This window comes from Antechinus flavipes, chromosome 6 (assembly GCF_016432865.1).
Source record: "Antechinus flavipes isolate AdamAnt ecotype Samford, QLD, Australia chromosome 6, AdamAnt_v2, whole genome shotgun sequence".
In the NCBI taxonomy this organism is placed as follows: domain Eukaryota; kingdom Metazoa; phylum Chordata; class Mammalia; order Dasyuromorphia; family Dasyuridae; genus Antechinus; species Antechinus flavipes.
In genome coordinates, this window is record NC_067403.1 from 49,707,748 (window position 1) to 49,722,012 (window position 14,265).

The following is a 14,265-nucleotide window of genomic DNA, read 5'->3' on the forward strand; positions in this document are numbered from 1 at the left end:
AAAATGCTTCTTACATTAACATTTGAATCATTACACTTTTATGGCATTACTATCCCAACTTCTCACATACTTCCACATAATTTCCTAACCTATTATTTATATTAAAATCTTCAGATGGGAAAATATATTTTAAAAATAGATTTATGTATCTTTGAGCCATATAATCTGACTTTAGGAGATTTAAATATATATGTAGTACTAAGGAATATTTTTCATCAAATTATGATAGTATGAAACAATCAATTAAGAGTATATTTATGTACAAAGTACAAATCACTAAGTTAAATTTTTGGTGGCCTATAGAAAAAATTCTTTCCACATTTTAAAAGTACCAAAAATGTCATTTCAAACAAAAGAAAAATAATAAATAAGTCACATCCAATACAATGCAAGAGAATTGTAAGGATGCATATGATTAATTGCCAAAATGTTATTATGTTAAAGCAAAGCAAATAATAAAATCTTAACTTGTCTTAATCACATTGTTTATTAGAAGATGGAAGAACAGAAAAAGGGCACTCCTAACCTGGATTTATCCTGACCAATAAGGAAAGTTTGAGCATTGAAATATAAATTACCAGTGCATGATATAGTTTATAAAAGATTAGTTTGGTATAGTATGATTTTAGCAGAACTGATTAGAAAACAAGTAAGTAAACAAAAAAAACAGGAAAAGAATATGGGGAGTTGGGGGATGGAAGATAACATGACATTGGATGATAAAAAAGAGGTCCCCCTCTTAATTTTTATTCTTTTTTTCTCTACAAAGAGAATTATCTTCAGGCTGGGAAGTATGACAGTTTTACTTCCCAGAAGTATAAAAGAAGAAAAAAAAATAAGAAGGAAGAAAAAAAAGTTAAGATGATGAAATATATGATAAGTAAAGATCACAAATGTATAAGAAAGCAGGATTTAGAGCTTATACTTGCAAATTTTGGAATTCATCAAGTATGATATATGTTTTTTATAGGGGGAGCACAAATACCACTACCACAAATTATGCTATTGAGTTTTGCATTTGGGGGAACTCTCAGAGGTCAGCCCATCCAGAGTTCAATGGATAAGTCTTGGCCTGGAGAAACCAGTTTTGTTATCATGGAATCATCCCTGCCAGGTAAGCATGTCTTTATAATTTTACAGAAGTAACTGAAGACTTTAATATTGAAATGTTTTGCCCAAATTTTCCTAGGTCAGAACATAATTGATACACATATGCATTCAAAGAGTTCATTCACCCATATTTATATATTCTTTGGATATTTATGAAATATCAGGCAATCCTTATCAAAATATTATTTCCTACTTAGAAAAAAAAGGGCGGGGGAAGAATCCAAACCTTAAGTCTAGGGATTGGACTGGTAATTTCCTTGATAAAGTAATCTTCTATGTAAGAAATTCTTTCTACCAATGTAGGCTATCACTTTCTGTTAGTCTTAGGGAGATTTCTAGAACATAGACATATTATGTAACTTGCCCAGAAATTCTACATTAGCATATGTTTTAAAGGTAGAACTTGAGTTAAGTTTTGCTGGTTCTGAGACCAACCTTCCATACATTCAACATTCTGCCTCTTGGTGTAAAACATGCCTTCTTTTCATTAAGTTATTAACTTCAAAAGTGATTTGATTTTTCTACATCCGGTGTTAGTGACAAAAACTAGCTATAAACTGGTTCCTTTTCTGCCCAAGAATAAAACTCTATTAGCATAATGAATGATCATTTTAGTGAGTTGTGATAAATGTTAAGGAGTATAATTGCATAATATAAAAGGAAATAGGAGAAAAGGCAGGTAGTTTAAACTATCCTGTAAAAAGAGTGAATTTTATAAAATACAATATTTTATTTCCATAAATCTGTTTTTAAATTCCAGAGTTTGAAATTCACCTGACCAAAAGCATTCCCAATTTTATATATGGAGAAGGTTATTTTTTTTTTATTCTAATGAGCTTAAGTATTAAAGTAATTGCTACCTTGATTTGATTGCTAATGGTAATGACCTCACATTTTTCTTTACATTTTTCTCTCTGTTTGGAGCTTAATTATGAAGATCAAAGATGAAATTCTTTCCCAACTGCTACCAAAGACCATGAAACTGTTGAAGATACAATAACTTTTATAATTATTAGGCCTATTTAGATGTGTGGTTTTTTTTAAATGTTCTGTTGCTTTTGTTGTTGTTTCATTGTAGCCATGTGATTCTTCACAACTCCAAGTGGAGTTACTTTATCAGCGATAATAGAATAACTTGCCATTTTCTTCTCCAGCTTATTTGACACAAGAGGAAACTGAGGCAAACAGGGTTTGCCCACTGTCACAGAGCCAGTAAGTGTCTGAGTATGATTTAAACTCATGAAGATAACATTTCCTGATTCCAAATCTAGTGTTCTATTGACTGCACAGCTTCACTGCCTTTAGTATTCTACATGTATTTAGAAGGATTGCAAACAGATTTCTACAAGGAACCTGAGAAAATAACCCTTAGTTCTCCCTTTGATTTCAGTGAATAATTATTTCTCAAATTCTGACAATATGGCTTACTTTTTCATGTACAGTCAAAAAGAATAAGTTAACAGTATTGAAGTTTGAAAAGATGCATTTCCAAAAGAGAGAATAGCTACTTATAGCTCCTATGGGCCCCTAGAGAGTTATCATAGGTTTTGTTTTATTAAAGATCACAAATCCTTTCTAAACATTAACAGTTGAGCGTCAATTGATTTAGTTCCAAGTAAAATCATCTAATGAAATATCATAGTAATAGATAAAAATAATTCATTTCTCTATAACACTTAAACTTGTCCATCCACCAACCAATATTTTCATCATTTAATAGTATGTATACTGGGGAATACATGCATCAGAAGCCCTTGTGGCAAGGGTACTAATATGAAGAACTAAGTTAGACATATTTGACAGTGATTTTCAATCTATAAAATTATAGCTTGTTAACCTATAAAATTAAATATAAAAATATTTTAATAGTGAAAGAACCTTTTTTGTAATTTCAAACTAAATTTATTTCTATATATGCATGTATATACATATATGTAATCACCTTGAAAAATATGATTATTTTTACCATGAAACAACTCTTTTTCACTTGTTTTAAATGGAGGATATACAGCTTTCTGTATCTTTTTTTCCTCTGTAAAAAGTAAAGGGAATGGAAAAAAGGACCTTTTGGGTCCCTACCAGATTTCACATTCTTGAATGCCATATGATATGCTACAAAAACATTCAAAATAAACACACATATAATATGTATATATGTGTACACACATGCATTATATATGTACATATAATATATTCATATACATATATATATACATATCTCACAAATTGTAAATACAGCTACATTTGTATATAATTTTAAATATGGATATAGTTGCATTCATATGAATTTAAGCAAGAATATAAACATTGGAGACTCTTCCATCTTTAAAGTTCAGTTATTGTGATTTTTCTTATCTCTTCTTCCTGAATTATTTGTTTTTGATAAACATTTTAAGAAAAAATGTGTTTTTAATGCTATTGAATAAAAGAAATATTGCAGCAAAATTTTCAAAAAATTACTGCTCTGGGCTCTGTTGTGAAAAGACTGATGGTATTAGAGATTTATTTTAAATCAGAGTGGTTCCTAAGAGAATAATTTTCCCTCCTACCCTGACACACAATAAGTCTCTACAAGGAATTCTCTCATAAAGACTTCTAGGGTAGGGTTGGAGTGGATGAAGGATACAGTAAAACAACCAGTAACAAATAAGTGGCAACAATTCAATAAAAGTGTGGCAGGAATAAATAGAAGTTCTTTAAAACCAAAGTCTACACATTTCCAAAGCTTAAGGATTTCCTGATGTTTCATCTCCCACTAGACTAAATGAGATGAGGAAATAGGGACAGATGTGTTAACCCGCCAATGTAGAGTAATGGTGTGACTAATGTTTCTTAACTAAAGGGATCATGCCTCAGAGAGAGCGAATAAGAATAAGACTGACAGAGTTCCCTGCAATGATATTGATCCACTGACTCTTTTCTGGTAACTGTTGCAGAGACATGAGCTGACAGTAATTAAAATGACTTACACACTGGGATGGTTTCAAACTCAAATCTTCGACTGAAGACACCATAGCCCGCTGCTGTGCGCGCTCTGATTTGGAAGACATATACTGAAGCTGGTTTCAGACCATCTGCGGTAATTGCTGTCTCTTTAGATTTGATAATTGTGTAGCTGGTCTCTTGATCCTTGGACCGCACATACATCAACAAACAAAAATAAAGGTGAGCATTAGAGAAAACAGGATATATCAGATCAGTAATTAGTAAAGTACAATTAAGAAATTGATGTTTGGAGTCTCATTTAAGATAGGACTAATTTTTAAGAAAAATCAATAAACCTAAATACATTGTTTATGCAGGATGTAAAAGTATTCTCTTTCAATTAAACCAGACTTATCTGCTAAGTGCTCAGCATCCAAAAGCAAAAAGGGACTCTCTTTTATCTCAAGATACATAGAGGAGAAATAAAATATACACGTTAAAGTGTATGCAAAATGTATATGGGGTACTAAGAAGGAAGGATACACAAATTAATTAAATATCGATTATTAGCTCTTTATTAATATTCTCTCATTCAATAGTCATAACAATTTTATGAGATAAATACTATTATCATCCTCATTTTCAGATTGTGGAAAGAAATAGAAAAAAGTTAAGTGCTCAAGATCATAGTAAGAATCTAAAGTTGTATTGAACCAGTGCTATTTCTTTCTTTATACCAACTTACTGCTTGAAGTGGGAAACACTGAGGATATAGAAAATATAACTTGACCAGAATTTTTGGGAAAAAAAAAGAATGATTCCAGGAGATAGATTAGAAAAGAAATTGCATTCCAGGAATTGGAACCAACCTGTACAAAGGGACAGACATGGGAAATACAGTGACCACAAAGATTATGGAGTAAAGTATAATATCTATCTACTATGTTTGCAAAGATAATTTTGTAACTCTTCTGTAGTCATTTTGAAAAAGGATAGATTATATTATAAATAATGAATTTTTCCAAAAGAGTTGACAATACTTACTAAATCATTGTGTTTCATGTATTTTTGATCGTGCTTCTAGTGATAGATTAAAGTTGCAATAAAGTTGGGGTTAGACATAGGTGGAGTCTAGCAGAAATATCATCTAGTCCTTTGGGGGAGAAATTCTTAGTTCATTTTAGTGATTTTCAAAGAATGACAAACACTGTTCAAACCACTGTCTCTTTTATATCCTCTGCAGTGTTTCCATTATGTGGGAAAAGCAGAGATGAAAGGAAACTACGTTGGAAAATGAATGGTAAATGAAGAGAATGATCATTAAATCACTGATCTTTATTTTTACTCTATTTAAAAACTTGCCAGTCATGCATGTTGACTATGAGTCAATCAGTCCAACCTTAACTGAATTCACCAAATGTTCATTAAATTCTTACTAAGATCGTAGCATTGTGTTATATATGCTGGGGACACAAAAATGAAAATGATATAATACATTCAAATCTTAACATATTTTGTATTATAGACTGCAAAAAAACAAAAACAAACAAAAAAAAACAAGTTCCATTAAGGCAAGGATTTCTTCTGATCAAAGATTTCAAAATTTTTTCAGAACAATCTTCTACATATTTTCTTACTGTTAAATTGCTCAGTTGGTCATGTCTGACTTTTATGAGCTGTATGGTGTTTTCTTTGCAAAGATGCCTGGAATAGTTGGCCAATTCTTATCCCTTGCATTAAGGTAAACAAAAATAGGGTTAAGTAATTTAGCTAGAATAAATGAGTTAATCAGTTAATGAGTATTTGAGGCCAGATTTGAACTCAGGTTGTTCTGACTCATGACCCAAATTTCTACCCGTTGATCTACCTAGTTGATTTCTTGGTATGAGGAACTGCAAAAATTGCCTTTTCACAAATGATCACAATCTACATTATTAACTTTTTCCTCTTAAAATATATTCTGAAGCTCATGTTGGATTCTAAGTGTTTTATTGAATGTTCCTGAATAATGTTTTAAAAACCCATTTAAGTCTAGTTAATGGTTAATGTTAGGGTGAGAATCAATTAAGCTTGATTCTGTTTTTTTTTTCCCCAAGCAGCTGACTTCTCTAACAATTTGATTATCTACTGTAAATCTTAATTTTCAAAAATATTTCAGGGAAATAATTTTTAAAGATAGAAATGTGTAATGGATTTTTATAAAGAGCTAATGGAAAGAACATGTGAATATCTTTCTACTAAATATAAGGACATTATGAAGAAGAATATCATAATTTGCAGATTCCAATTTCTTATGGAGAATCAGTTATTGTAAGACATTCATTGAAGATACACATAATGAGTTTGTAGTATAGTAGATTTGGTCCTGCAGTCTTGAAATTTAATGATTATTATCAGGAATTCAAAGATATATATATATATATATATATATATATATATATATATATATATTCATAATTCATGTAGGTAATGCTGGCAACCTTGTTTTTCTCATTATTAATGATGAAGCCATAATTCACATAAGGAGTTTCCTATATTTATACAGCTAATATCACAGCAATGGCATCAGATTTTTTTTTCTTCTGACTACTACTCAATCCAATGATTTTGCCCTTTATTTTATTTTGTTAAAATTCTATTCTCTAAATGGACCAGGTATGTAAAAATGTAATTCTAATTAAAAACAACAAAAAAAAAACTTAAAATAGGTTTAAATTTGAAACTTTTATATTTATTTTGATTTTTTCCCTCATTCAATAACATCAAAACAGTTCTTCCATTGATTCACACCTGAAGTGTATGTATCTAATATGCTAAAAAAAAATTCTGAGATAAGTTTTTTTTTCCCTTTCAAATGAATCTGCCATATGCTCTTTACTTTACTGATTGATTTGAAGTTGAATCAATGAGATCATAGAACTGAGTTTGAATCCTGGCTGAGCCATTTAGTGCCAACAATCTTCAGCAAAGTCTCTGGCTCTCTAGCTCCTCACCTTTATAATAAGTTTAGATGACATTTGAGCTCCTTTACAACACTAGAAGTTATCAATATAGAAAATTACTATAGCTGGCTACTTTTAAAAAATGCCTAATTTAAAAAAAATGAATAGAGGGATAATTATGGTTCTTAAGTCCAATCTGAGAAGACAGAAAATTATTGTGTTACAATCTCTGTTCTGACTATATGACCTTTGGTAAATGATTCAAGCTGGCTTCCTTGTTTTCTAGTTGTCAAGGAAGATGAAAGAGCTTGCTCATTGAGCTTCTAGGGAACTTGTTTTCACAATACTCACTGCCAAACATGATGAAGAAGTTTAAGTCTCGGTAGGTAGAAACCAATTTTGACTGCTTTCTTCGCATTTCATTTTGTGCTGGCAGGTAGAAGGCCAGATTTGTCCCAGCAAATGTTATTGATGTTGATTGTTCTTAGAATACCCAAGTGGAAAACATCAATGGTACTTGTGAAGACACAAGCTTGTTGGACTAATCCACTACTTTCCCATTTACTTTCTGCCAGAAGGAAATAGTTTGAAGGTAGTTTTATTAGGTGTTTCTTATTTACTGTCATTTGCTTTTGTAAAAGAATGTGACTACAACTAGCATAATCAACTCTGGCATACTTGCCTTACATGATATTTTGAATCAAAATGCTGATAAGCTTAATATCTTTATCCCATAAGAGAGAATCATTTTTGTAAAATATAGTCAGTTTGTATGACATTAACCCTATACAACTGAATATACTTCTTTTTCCATAATAAGAAGGCAGGTGGCAAATAGAAAAACATCAGGACATTAGAAACTTACTCTTTGGAATTATGCATTATATCATATTCATTACACAGAGGTCTGATTTATCAATTTATGTAATTTTGTGTTTCTCAGTGGTATCATACCTAGGGATCTGAAAGTTTCCCACTTATGAAAAAAAATAAACCTTGTGTCAATTTGAACTAGCTGAGGCATGTTACTTCACATAGTGACTAATGAAGTGTACTACAGTGATATGTTTCAGAAAACACACACACACACACACACACACACAAAATGCCTGTAGTGTGTCCAAAATGACTTCCTATTTGTTTCCTTGCTCCCTCACCCAGAAATCCGTGAATAAATCCTCAAAATATCTTGCCTACATTTTAAAATTTTAAAATGTAACCATCAATAACTCTACTTTGTCCTTCCTTGAACTCTTTAGCTAAGATGGTAGAACTGCTACTCCCCCACTCTACCACTCCTCAGTTGAGCAAATGAGTAATACTAGCCAGCTGCCCACATGCTGGGAAGGGAGGTCTTTGGGATGAGGAGCCAGCTGGCAAACAACAGCCCCAAAGACAGCTTTTCTATCTATGCCTGCCTTGAATTAACAGATGGCAATGGGCCCATTACTGTGTAGGAGTAGTGAGGACCCCATTGACCTCTATTAGTTCAGGGCAATCACAGGCAGAAATACCAGCTGGTGAATTCATACACCCTGGCCTGGATATCTCTTCTGCTTGTGTTTGGATAGCAAGCATCCAGTGAAAGGGAATCATTACTCTGAAAGTTCCAAGTGAGCCTTGTAAGCTGAGTAATAACCACATCCTAACTAAGCATAAAGGTGATAGAGTCATTTCATTGATATAACAAACTTCCATATGTAAACACTTCCTCCATCATTGTAGGCTGGCACCTTTCCTGTACTTTGATGATCCTAGAGAGTTGCCTAGAGAACTGAAAAATTATGTAACTAGTCCAAAGAAACATAAACATTCTATGTCAAGGATGGTCTTGAATACAGTTCCCTGCCTCCTGATTGTTCAGAATCAATCTATTATGTATATTGCTTCTCACTTATTAAAATTATATACAAATAACTTCACTTCATGGCATCACTTGGAGAAGATTTTTCCATGTTATTTCATTCATCCATTCTCTCTTCCTCCTCCTCCTCCAAGTAAGCTGGAATAAAGGAAATCTATAATATCTACACTGCAGTTTGCCAATGTCATTCTTTCCTACTCTTTTGTTTATTTGCAAATTTCCCCAACCCACCAATTCTTTTTTTCCTTAACCTGCAATATAATTAGAAGCACTCACAGAGCCCAATCTCCCTCTGTTGATATAGATATAGATGAAACAAGATATATATATATATATATATATATATATATATATATATATATATATATATATATATATATACACACACATATACACAGCTAATACATATTAGAGATATTCCAGATCTTCTGGACCTGGCCAAAACTTGCTTCACTATGACACATTGTATTTCCTATCAAATCTTCAAAAATTTCACTGAAATCTCACCTTCTTTACGAAACTTTCCCTGATATTCATAATACCCCTTTAGTCAGCAGTTATATTCTCTATTCAGAGAATAACAGAGAGGTAACACTTTGTACTGAGTATATGAATAACAGCAAATATATTTACTTCTATTTCATATCCTCCTACCCAAGTATGTTACATGGAGTTACATGAAGGTCAAGACTATCTTTTATCTAAAGTTGTTATCTAAAGCAGCACAATAAATAACATGATACTTTCTAAATATTTTTTTAAAAAATAAACAAAAATATCTTTGCAAAGCAAAAGGGGACACATTATTCCCATTTTATAGAAAATCTTAAGTCTAAGAGGTTTTTGATTAATATCATGGAGGAGTAAATGATACATGCAGGACTAGAAATATAATATGATTCCAAGTTCATCATTAAGAAAAAGCCTTTCTGCTAGGGAAATTCCTTTATTTAAAAAAAATAATAAACATCCTGGTGGAAACCAAAGAAAGTTCATTAGAAAGTATCAAGCGATAGTTTTGGTTCATTTTCAAGGTGAGGATTTTAAAAAATGTATTGAGTGCCACACTATATCTTAGTCATTATAAGCTGTGTTGGATAAAGCAACAGTAGGTGTTAGAAGATTTACTCAGTCAAATCAAAATTTATTAAGTGTTGCCTTGGCTGAAGTATTATGCTAAATGTTGGATATATAAACAGGTAAAAGAAATCCCAGCCTTATTCATTAAACAGGTCATAATTTTATAAAGAAAAGCATAACTTGGCTGTTTGTACTACTTGGTATTGCCATTTAAAATTCTTCATTTGAATGAAATGAAAACAATAAGTTTGAAAAGAATATGTGTGTATGCATACATTTGCCCATATTCTCTTATATGCTAATAAACATAAAGATCTATTTATATATTTACTTTTGAATAATCACTTGGATGTATAAGCAAGTACAATTCATATGTATTAGATACTTTGAAAAGATAGAGATCAGATTTCTGGATCTAAAGTTCTTAAGTTTAAAAATAATTTTAGAGTACTTTCTTGGTTTGGAATTACACTGCTGATAGTAAAGAAAAATAGCAGATTTTTATTTTAAAATGTTATCCTGAAATTAAGTATCTTTTATTAGTTTTTCTTAAAATTATTGTTTCTCTCATTACAAGTCATAGTAGGGGTAAATTGATTGTAGTATAGTTGAAAGTGTGCTACATCCAGGAGCAGAGTACCTAAATTTATTTATCATGTCTGACAATTTCTAAATGTGTGACTGTGGGCAGGTCATTTCAACTCCTCAGGTCTCACTTTTCTCATCTGTAAAATGGCAGAACTGGATTAGGTGACTTCTTTCTTACTTTAAGGTTTTTGACCTCATCCCAGTTGATTTAGACTTTTCTCAATTTTTTACTTTTTTTTTTTTTTTACTTATAATCCATTTCAAGCACAAAAGTCAAGAAATTGAATCAGAAAGAAGTATAATTTTTTTTCATTTTCCCTCCTGCATCAGCATCTATATATACACCCATGATTGTATTATTTTATTTTATATAATTATTACAGCATTCACAAAAACATATACATTGTAGACTTTCAGAATGATACAGTTTTGGGAGATAACTTCTACAGTATCTACAGTAAAGGAGATAAAATGCAAAACAAGTTTCTACATTGGATTTGATGGGATCTCAGGTTGTTGGCTAATCTAGGAAATTTAAAGCACCTCAGAACTACTTATATGAAATAATATGTAACTATGTATATACACATTCACTTTTCCCACATTTTCACCTTATTTATCATTGTCTTCCATCTATTAATGCTAAAATATTTATTGTCTCCAGTCCATGACTTACACTGTTCCGCCTTAGTAGTGTCACTCATGATATCCATCAACATCTTTCTCCAAATATCCCCATTAATTGAACCTTGTGAGACCCAGTTTATTGGCTATATTTTGCTAAAGTTATATTAGGGAAATTGATTTTTCTGTTTATCAGAACTAGCATTTCTTTGAAACATCTATTTTTCTATATATTTAAATGCTAGACAGCATTTTTATTGGATGATCATAATTTGATAAAAAGAAACAAAAACCACAATTTTAACAAATGCTGTTTCAGATCTGGTAAATATTGTATAAGTAGGCCTGCAAGCGATGAACAAGCCTTTGAACTACATAAAATTATTTTAAATATACTGAGCAAAACTCCATCCCAGTAGTAGGTGAAAACAGGTCTTGAGGGAATTTTTTTTTAAAGGATCATCAAATAACAAAAATTGAATCACTGAACATATGGATATATATGCACATATAAGTACACATAAATGCAAAAAAAATTTCAAGGCACATTTTTCTTTTCTTTTTTAATTGGTGAACTCCTTTCTTTTGCATCCTTATTTTGTAACAACCCTGTATGCACTAAGTTCAGCTACTTATTCTCCCTATTAATTTCCCATTTCCTCCCCACCTCTTTACCTTTAACTGTATTATTTGTCATGCCTTGAAGTTCCTCATCTTACTACTCTAGGTTAAAAAACTACCTATTTTTCAAGACACCTTAAATACAATATACTCTGTGAAGTTTTTCTCCATATAACACTCATAAATTTAGTGTGTTATAATTGTTTGTACATGAATTGCATTCCCATTCTAAACACCATGAGCCTCTATTGAAAGGAGAATAACATATTTACCTGAACAAAATCTCTAGTGTGTAGAGCTCTGCATAAAAAGTGGCAAAATTAATGTTTATTAAATTGCACTGAATTGGAGTTTTTAAAAAACATCTCTTTTCCATGCGATGAAATATAGAATATATATAAAAACTATACTTTAGAAGCCACAAAAGTAGTTTTGATTTGTGCAAAGAAGATTTAACCATCAAACCCAATGTCCTATAATTCTAGAGGAGAGATATCTAGAGGAGAGATTTCTGCTGTTATTGTCTCCTTTAAAGGAACATATTTCTAGCTAGTCAACATGGCGAAGATATATCGATCTACTCTCAGTATAACATGGAACAAATAATATCGTGTGTGTGTGTGTGTGTGTGTGTGTGTGTGTGTGTGTGTATGAAGAGGGGGATGCTTCAATAGGACTTCTATCTTGAAAAATCATATGTTCAATAAAGAAAATTTTAGGACATCTTATTGAGCTAAATTTTCTTTTCTTTTCTTTTCTTTTTTCTTTTTTTTACTGAGGCAATTGGGATTAAGTGACTTGACCAGTTTCACACAGCCAGAATAGTCTTAAGTATCTGAGATCAGATTTGAACTCAGGTCTTCCTGACTTCAGGGCTGGTGCTCTATCCACTACACCACCTAGCTGTCCCGAGCTATCATTTACAATAATATATTTTAGGTTATTCTTGATAATGAATATGTGTACTATCTTTTCATCCAGAACATTTATTTGAGAATGTTGAAGTGTGACAAGAACCACTTAGATATAGTTGATATTCACAAATTTGGGGGGACAACTCAGGATGATGAACATTCACTATGAGAAACAACTTTATTTCTCTAATTATGTGGTCTGATAACTTCTTCAGAGCTATAATTATTGGCTTCCTTCAAATAAGTTTGGCAAGAAGTTCTTCACAATTCAGAAATTCTTCCTCTAGAATAATTTTAAAAAATCCAAGTGGATTCTTTATGATGGCATCATAGCCCCTGCAGGGAAATAAGGTGCTTTTGGTGGGTTAAGCTGAATAGACTTGTATGTGTTCTGTTTCCTTGATGACTTTTCCATATTACCCATCAGTCACAGATTTTAGCCAATGTTTTTGTGAAAATGTAGTAAATATAATTTTGCCAGAATAATATTATTGAAAGGATGTTCAAAATTCCCCCCACAAAATCATTATTTGTAATAAGCAACAGTATATGTGTAGCTTATGAATAGTTTGTATTTTTTTTTGAAGCTTTGATGCTTGGCGTTTCATCTACATGCGTTTAAATCATGATCCAAGACCCTAAAAAAATAATTGTCCTATTTGATCTTTTAGAATAGATGTATCATATATGTATATCCTCCTATCATCAAAATTTCCTTTAGATGAGTATTTGCAATGATAAAATCATGGAATCACTACTTGCCCTTATTCATTCAGTGGGGTAGGTAATTATTTAGTCACAGACCCTGACTAAAAGATCATAATAATGATGAAAGTAATGAATAAGATGAGGTGAGATGTTTCAAGACAGTTGTGAAAATTGAGTAAGGCTTCATCTACTTCAGAGTTTGAGTAGGCCTGAAAGACTTTGAGGATTGAGTCAAGGGCATACCTAAGTCCCCTTCCTGATATACTCCCATGGCATCAGTGTCTCCCTATTTCAGTCAAATATGGGCAGCTATGTACTTATTGGTCAAGGTCCCCTTCCTGTTATCCTCCCATAACATCAATGTCTCCCTATTTCAGTCAAATATGGGCAACTATGTATTTATTTGTCAAGTTCAATTTCTTGGGTAGTTCCCGCATTTAGAATGTAAGATCCCCAGCCAATAAGGATGGAGGGTCAGTGGTGGGAGGGGGTATTTGCATTAGGGATTAAAAGTGTTGACCCTGCCCTGGTGCTTCCTCCCTTCCATTGTTTGTTCGATGGGTGGGATGCCCTTCTCGAGAGAATATATAATAAACTTTGCTTTGCTTCTAGAGATCTCTCCAGCTTTTTTTTTTTAATTATTAAATGGTGACCCCTCACCATTTCTGAACCACACAGTAAGGACATTAGCTTGGTCTCAGAAATGAGTCCATCAAAATCCATTTGGACACGCTATAAAAACCATATTAAAAGGAGGAATTATAGAATTTCTTGAATGAAAGGATAACAGTAAAGATTTCATTATCAATTTATCCAAAATGTTATTAGAACATGAATTATTATTTGAGTCATAAACAATTGCTTTCTCTGGATCACCTGAAATTCTGTG

The 14,265-nt window shown here is 31.9% G+C and overlaps 1 protein-coding gene and 1 pseudogene across 4 annotated transcripts in view; both read right to left on the reverse strand.

Moving 5' to 3' along the window:
* Positions 1-14,265, reverse strand: part of EPHA5 (EPH receptor A5) — a 472,740-nt gene that overhangs the window by 100,905 nt on the left and 357,570 nt on the right. For all 4 annotated transcript variants that reach the window (XM_051965920.1, XM_051965918.1, XM_051965919.1 and 1 more), the window contains exon 7: positions 4,080-4,239. In XM_051965920.1, the coding sequence (XP_051821880.1) occupies positions 4,080-4,239 (160 nt within the window). The remainder of the gene's footprint in view (positions 1-4,079; positions 4,240-14,265) is intronic.
* Positions 973-1,122, reverse strand: LOC127542175 (uncharacterized; annotated as a pseudogene).